This window comes from Solanum pennellii, chromosome 11 (genome assembly GCF_001406875.1).
Source record: "Solanum pennellii chromosome 11, SPENNV200".
NCBI classification, from domain to species: Eukaryota; Viridiplantae; Streptophyta; class Magnoliopsida; order Solanales; family Solanaceae; genus Solanum; species Solanum pennellii.
Window position 1 is genome coordinate 24,459,060 of NC_028647.1, and position 8,175 is coordinate 24,467,234.

The window sequence follows — 8,175 nt, forward strand, 5'->3', positions numbered from 1 at the left end:
ATAAGGACACAACCCAAACCCACTCAGGAAGCATCACAATATACTACAGAACCCTTGGTAGCCTCCGGTAAAGTCAACAACGGAGCAGAGGTAAGCCTATCTTTCAACAACTGAAAGCTCCTTTCACAAGCCTCCGACCACTCAAACTTCACACTCTTTTCAATCAAGGTAGTCAAAGGAGAAGAAATGGACGCAAACTCATCCATGAACCTCCTATAGTATCTGGATTAACCCAAGAAACTTATAATGTCGATTGAATTCAATGGTCTAGGCCAATTCTTACCAACCTTGATTTTTTTTGGATCGATCTCAATACCCTTACTTGAGATAATATGACCAAGGAACGCCACCGATCTCAACCAAAACTCACACTTTCCATATTTGGCAAATAGTTAGTGTTATTTAAGGATTTGCAATACCACCCTCAAATGGTCCATATAATCACCCTCATTCTTCAAATATACCAAGATATAATCAATGAAAACAATCACAAAGGAATCAAGGTAATTTCGGAAAACTCTATCCATTAGGTCCATAAATGCCGCCTGGGCATTAGTTAACCCAAAGTACATCACTCCAAACTCATACTGACCATATCTAGTTCGGAAGGCCGTCTTTGGAATATCTTCAACTCTCACCCTATGTTGGTGACATCCCGACCTCAAGTTAATCTTAGAAAAGTAGCTAGTCCCTTGGAGTTAATCAAACAAGTCGTCATTCCAAGGGAGAGGATATTTGTTCATCATGGTTAGCTTATTGTGTTGACGAAAATCAATGCACATCCTAAGGGACCCATGCTTCTTCTTCACAAACAATATTGGCTCACCCATAGATAAATACTAGGTTGAATGAAACCTTTATCTAGTAAATCTTCGAGTTGAGCCTCAACTCTTTCAATTCAGCCCGAGCCATACGTAAGGAGGAATGAAATGGGATTTGTATCTAGTAATAAGTCAATACCATAATCACTTTCCCATTTGGGAGGAATTCCGGGAAAATCATTGAGAAATACTTCCGGAAATTACCTCACTACGGGGAGTGACTCAATAAGAGGAATTTTGGAGTCTAAATCTTTGACTCTTACAATATGGTATAAACACCCTTCAGAGATCATTTTACAAGCTTTTAAACAAGAAATGATTCGACATTTGGGAATTGATTTACCCCCTTTCCACTTAAGATGGGTTCATTAGGAAAATTGAACTTCATATTGTATTATCATGAAATTTATTTTAAATCTTACATAAATAATCGACTTTCAAGACTATTATGTTACTCTCATGAATATTCTATTAATGTATGATGGAGTTCAAATTGAGCATTTTTGTCCTTATTTTTTACGCGTAGTTAAAAATTGTATAAATTAACAATTTCATCTTGTATCCAATCATTTTGTGTAATAATTTACTTCCCATATTTCATTTTGAACTATTGAATCAAATATTCATGCTATTTAAAAAGTGTAGTTTAATACTTTATCACTATAACATAAAAAGTAGATTATTTGAATTATCATGTAGATTTTGTGCATACTTCATAATGAAGAAATAATAATCTAAATTATTTAAAATGACCAAAAACTTTAAAAATCATGTTATATTACTTAAACATAATTACAAATATTACACACTTAATTAATAATCTTATATAATATAAATATTATTCAATAACTTTAAGTTACATATTTAAAGTGACAATTTTTTAAAAATTAAATTAAAAATGATTAATTTAGTGGAAGTAGTATTAATTTAGCGGAAGTAGTAATTGGTTAATTGTTATATTGCATTAGAAAATAATTACAAACGATAAGATTAAATTAGTAACATAATAGAAATAAAATTATATTTATAAAAAAAGTAAAATAGATAGGTGAAAAGTAGTTCTCCAAATTTAGAGAACTACTATTCACCTCTCTATAATTGAACAATAGAGAGTTCAATAGAGAGTGGTTGGAGAACCAATTCTCTATTTTACTCTCGAAATATATAGAATATAGAGTAACTAGAGTAGGGTTGGAGATGGTATAAATGAATTTGAAGTACCTTTCTAAGCAGTGGTGTGGTTCTGAGAGACTTGGAAGAAGAAGCATATGAGTCCAACCTCGATCACCGGCCTCTTGAGAATGAAGAAACAAAGAATTTTTGAAGAGATGGACAGCTTAGGGAGGAGGAATTATGATGGGTGAGTAATTTGGGATAGGAGGGGTTGAATTTGAGTGAAATAGGAAGGAAATAATGGAATGAAGCGGTTATGGAAAGGAATTTTAAAAGAAAAGGAAAGCGGGAATGAGTTTGAACCATTATGTTTTTTAGTATGATCATCCAGGTCGGGTCGGGTCAATGGAGATTTTGACATATGAAATCCATTCGACAATCCATAGGTCAATCGATGGTCCGTCGATTGGGACCGTCAATCACTTCTAGACTTCAGAAAAATTAGGAACATATCTGGAATCTACGGACACCATCGATGGAAAGACGGTCCAACGATTTGGACCGTCCAACAAATCTAGACTTGGGAAAAATTGGAAACATACATGGGATCTACGGACACCATTTACGGTCCATCGATGGGGTACGTAGACCTCTGCACCGAATCATTTTGTGCAGATTTTTGCTTTTGCTCCCTTCACATATAACACCCATTAGGTCATTCTTTTTTGTACTTTTCTATATACTTTTGTGACACAAAAACTGTACTAATCTCTTGCCAACACTAGCACACAAGCACAAATGAAATAATGAAAAAAAAAAACAAAAAAAAAACTACGAATTTTGCTACAAGGAAAACAAAACCTATTGTTGCCTGGAGGATAAAACTTTGGTTGCCTCCCATGAAGAGCTTGATTTAACGTAGTGGCACGATGCTGATCCCTTGATTACTCAGACTTCATCAAGATGATAGGCCTCAACCACTTCATCAACACTCTCCGCCTGCCCCAGATAGATCTTTATCCTTTTCCTATTGACTATGAACTTTGAGACTTCCTTATTCTCCAACTCAACTGCTCCATGTGGAAACACTTTAATTATGAGGAATGGCCCTGTCCACTTGGATATGAGTTTGCCTGGAAACAACCGAAACCTAGAGTTGAATAGAAGCACAAATTTACCCACTGCAAATTCTCGCTTTTCAATCCTTTGATCATGATACTTCTTCATCTTCTCTTTGTAGTTGACTGAACTTTCACAGGCCTTTAGAAGAAGTTCCTCAAGCTCATTCAACCCATTGTCTTTGTTCTTCCTCATCAGTCCAATCCAACTTTAGTTTCTTCATTACCCACATCGCCTTGTGCTCTAGATCGATCGGCAAGTGACACGCCTTCACATATACAAGTTGATATGGAGACATACCTATGGGGGTCTTGTATGCAGTGCCGTAGGCCTAAAGAGAATAATCAAGACACCTTGACCAATATGTTTTATTAGCATTCACCGTTTCTGCCAGAATTTGCTTGATCTCGCGATTGGACAACTCAACTTGCCCACTAGTCTGTGGATGGAAAGGAGTAGCCATATTATGGCGAACACAATATTTCTCCAACATCCATTTTAACAATTTATTATGGAAGTGAGAGCCACCATCACTAAAAATGGCCCTAGGTGTGCCAAATCTGGAGAAGATGTTATTTTTCAAGAATGTGATGACACTCTTTCCATCATTGTTGGGAAGCGCAATTGCTTCCACCCATTTTGACACGTAGTCAACTGCCACAAGAATATGCTTCATCCCATGAGAACTCAGAAAAAGGCCCATAAGGTCAATACCCCATACATCAAATAGCTCAATCAGCAGAATGGGTTTCAAGGGGAGTTCTTGCCTCTTCGAAATTCCTCCATCTCATTGTCATCGATCAAAAGATTTGGCGAAATCATGAGCGTCTTGGTGAATGGTTGTCCAATAATACCCACACTGCAAGATCTTATGTGCAGTCCAGATACCAGTATGGTGCCCACTAACAGGCGAGGAGTGACACTCCTAAAAAATACTCAACATCTCGACCTTAGGTAAACAACGCCGAGTCATCCCATCAGCACAACTCCGGTATAATTAAGGATCATCCCAAAATAACTTTTTCACATTATGCATGAACTTTTTGCTCTAGTGTAAAGTAAAGTACGACAGAAGTACATCATTTGTCAGATAATTTTGCAAATCTGCGAACCATGAGATCAAATCTTGAGAAGCGGCCAATACATGTTCATTTGGGAATACATCATCAATTTCAGCTTTTTCTCCTAATTCACGCATACCTTCATCCTCCAATCTAGACAAGTAGTTGGCAACTTGATTCTCACTACCCTTTCTACATTTTACCTCAAAATCAAACTCTTGCAACAATAATACCCATTAGATCAACCTTGGCTTCGCATCCTTCTTTGCCATCAAATACCTCAAAGGAGAATAGTTAGTATGCACCATGACCCTCGCACCAAGCAAATAGGAACAAAATTTTTTGAATGCGAACATCACCACAAAAAGCTCTTGTTCTGTAGTTCTTCTGAGCTTCATTTAGGGATTTACAAGCATAGTAAATGGGATGAAGGATTTTATCCCTTCTCTGTCCCAATACCACACCAAGTGGAACCTCACTTGGATCACACATCACCTCAAATGGCTCACTCCAATCTGGTGAAATAATAATGGGTGCGAATACCAACTTCTCTTTTAACTCTCCAAATACCTTCAAACATGATTCATCAAAATAGAAAATATATTCCTTCTCGAGCAGTTTACAAAAATGATGTGCAATTTTTGAAAATCCTTGATGTACTTCCTATTAAAACAAGCATGCCCAAGGAAACTTCTCAAACCCTTGACAAATATGGGTGGAGGAAGCTTCTCTATCACTTCCACTTTAGCTCTATCAACCTCTATCCCCTTCTCAGTGATGACATGGCCCAACACGATGCCTTCTTTCACCACAAAGTGACATTTCTCCAAATTCAGCACCAAATTACAATTCTCACATCTTTTGAGTACCTCAGCCAAATTTCTCAAACACCAATCAGAGGAGTTGCCCACCAAGAATAATCATCCATGAACACCTCAATAGTGTTCTTCACCATATCAGAGAATATCAACAACATATAATGTTGGAAGGTGTCCAGTGCATTACATAACCCAAACGGCATCCTTTTGAAGGCAAATATCCCATAGGGGCAAGTGAAAGTGGTCTTTTTTTTATCCTCAAGGGTAATAGAGATTTGATTGTATCTCGAATAGCCATCAAGAAAACAATAACACCCTTTGCCTATGAGTTTGTCTAACATATGACCCATAAAGGGAATGGGGAAATGGTACTTCTCAGTCCAAACATTCAACTTCAGGTAATCCATGCAAACTCTAAATCAGTCACTAGCCTCATTGGAACAAGCTCGTTCCTCTCATTAGGTACAAATCTCATCCCACACTTTTTAAGCACGCACCGAACAAGCTCGTTCCTCTCATTAGGTACCACTGTCATCCTACACTTTTTAGGCACGGATCGAATAGGATTGTCTGCAATAGGATAGAAGACTCTAGAATCCAACCACTTGCTGATCTCCTTTTTCACTACCTCTTGCATAGGTGGATTTAACCTTCTTTGGTGCTCAATACTTTGTTCATGATCAGGCATGAGTTGGATTTTGTGGGTACAAATACCGGGAGGGATCCCATTAATATCTGCAATCGTCCAACCAATGGCTCGTTTGAACCTCTTCAATACCTCACTAAGCACACTGCTTATTGTCCATTCAAATCAGCTGCAATTATCACAGTCGAAGTGTCATATCTACCAAAGAACACATACCTCAGATGAGGTAATAGAGCCTTACACTCTCATTTTAGGGCCTCCTCAATAAATGGTTTTGCGGGTGGACACTCACGATGCTTCATATCAAGCTCCAATTTCTTCGACTTTGATTGATATTTGTTTCGTTCAAGTGTAGCCACCAAAGATCCATATTCTTCAATACCATAACTGTTGAAATTCATGATAATTGTTGCTAGTGCCTCGACACCTAGTCGCTCTTCAATTTGCACCTTAGATACACTCTCAATCCTATAGGATAAAGCAGATACCATTTGAATCTCACCACTCTGCTTCATGGACCTATATATATTGAAAATTGCTTCTTCATTGTTCAACCTGAATTTTATATGCCCCTTTTCCATGTGGACTAATGCACGCCCAGTGGAAAGGAATGGTCTTCCTACAATAATGGGGACCTCAAATTCAACCTCACAGTCAAGACTCACAAAATCAGTAGAAAATAAAAAATGAATCCACTTTCACAAGCACATCATGGAGTATACCTATGGGCCTCTTCACAGTTCGATCAACCATCAGTAACCGCATCGTAGTAGGCTTTGGATAACCCAAGCCAATCTTCTTATAAATGGACAGAGGCATGAGATTTATGCTCGCACCAAGACCACATAGTGCCTTAGCAAAGTGTAGCTACCCTATAGTACATGGAATAGCGAAGGCACCCGTATCTTCATTTTTTTGCACAAGAGACCTTGTAGCAATAGCACTACAATGTTGCATTCTGTCATCATACTCAAAACTCACTGATCTCTTCTTAGTCACCATATCCTTCACAAACTTAGCATAATTGGGCATATGTTCCAAAGCTTCTACCGAAGGGACATTGATGGAAAGCTATTTCAACATAGTGATAAATCACCGATAATTACCATCTTCAATTTTCTTCACTAATCTCTGAGGGAATCATGGTGGAGGTCTAGGAATGGTGATCAGTTTTCTGATATATGTCTGCTTCTTTCATCGTTTTGTCCACCAACTCTCCACTAGCTTCTACTACATCTTTGTCTTTTCTCATATCACATTCTACTACAGACGGCATAGGTGGATCAATGGTCTGCGTACCCCTTCGAGTAGTGACTATCATGCAAGGCCCGTCATTTTAAGTATTCTGGATAGTGTTTCTAGGAAGATTTCTAGGTTGGCGTGAGTTCATAGTAGTAGACAGCCGATCCATTGGTTACTCAAGACGCTTAATCGAAACCGAATGTACATCCACCTTCTGTCCAATGTTAGCTAGGTCACCTTCATCTCCTTGACATTCTAATCACTAGCATCAAACCTCCTCATTATCTTCTGCAACATATCTTTAACTCATACCTCTACCGTCTCGATTATTCCTATTACCGTAGTTATTCCGGTTGAAGTTGTTGTCACGGTTATAGTTCACATCTCGGACATATTGGCCCTCTAGGTTGTAGTTACAATAGTTCCAACCTTGGCATCAATTATCCTAATTGGAGCCTTGGGAGTTTGGTCAGAAACCCCCCGTCTGATCATTCATTGCATAGGCATCGTCTTCAAAATAGAACTCATCTACGGACGGTGGTGGTTTAGTCAAATAGTTCACAACATTTACCTCCTCTGCAACTCCGCTCACATGTTTCAAGACCAAACCTAGCTCAGTTCTCATCTGCGCCATCTCTTCAGAAATCTCATCTGCAGTTGGGTTGTTGGTAGCTTGAACCACAAAGGTGTTTCCACCAGTGTCCTACTTTCTACTGTTCTAAGTCTTGTTGTTGCGAGATATCCTCTCCAACTTCTCTGCAATCTCAGCATATGTACATTCTCCATAGGAGCCACCTGCAATAGTATCGAGCACTGCTTTGTTGTTATCATCTTGACCCCTATAGAAGTTATCTTTCAGCGACCTATCATCTATGTACTGGTTTGGGACGCCTCGCACGAACACAGTAAATCTGTCCCAAGAGCTACTCATCGACTCTCAAGGTAATGTCATAAAGTTGTTCACCTTATCCTTGTGGTTGAACTTCTTGGACACTGGATAGTACTTTTCTAAGAACACAACTCTCAACTGATCCCAAGTGTAGTGGAGTTGTAGGGTAGCTCAATAAACCATATGGCGGCATCTCTTGTCAGTAAAAGAGGAAACACTCGCAATCCAATCACATTCAAAACCAAGTCTAGTCTACCCACACAACTTTTGCACACAGACCTCAGTTTAGCTATATGGGCATGTGGGTCCTCCGATGGCAGTCCCGAGAATAAACCCCTCGCGGTGAGCATCTACATCAAGCTACCTGTCGCCATGAATATATGCCTAGATTGTAGGGGGTAGGACAAGAGTTCCATCAGAATTTGCAATGTTCTCGTCGCCCCTATAGTAATACTAAATTCATGGG

At 38.8% G+C, this 8,175-nt stretch overlaps 1 protein-coding gene across 1 annotated transcript; it reads right to left on the bottom strand.

Moving 5' to 3' along the window:
• Positions 1-3,384: 3,384 nt before the first annotated feature.
• LOC107003759 lies at positions 3,385-7,751 on the bottom strand. The gene is made up of 7 exons (XM_015202045.1): positions 7,598-7,751; positions 7,392-7,492; positions 6,507-6,649; positions 5,871-6,097; positions 5,430-5,502; positions 4,254-4,306; positions 3,385-3,707 (listed from the first exon to the last, which is right to left on the bottom strand). Exons 1-7 carry the CDS (start codon positions 7,749-7,751, stop codon positions 3,385-3,387), a joined length of 1,074 nt encoding a protein of 357 aa, XP_015057531.1.
• Positions 7,752-8,175: the final 424 nt, after the last annotated feature.

What these genes read in the sequence shown, in the direction of transcription:
- LOC107003759 (XM_015202045.1), bottom strand. Translation starts at nt 7,751, where the DNA reads ATGAGTAGCTCTTGGGACAGATTTACTGTGTTCGTGCGAGGCGTCCCA. An exon ending in GGAGCTTGATATGAAGCATC is followed by an intron (nt 5,503 to 5,870) that starts GTGAGTGTCCAC and finishes ATCCTATTGCAG; the next exon opens with ACAATCCTATTCGATCCGTG. An exon ending in GTCTAGATTGGAGGATGAAG is followed by an intron (nt 3,708 to 4,253) that starts GTATGCGTGAAT and finishes TTCTTGTGGCAG; the next exon opens with TTGACTACGTGTCAAAATGG.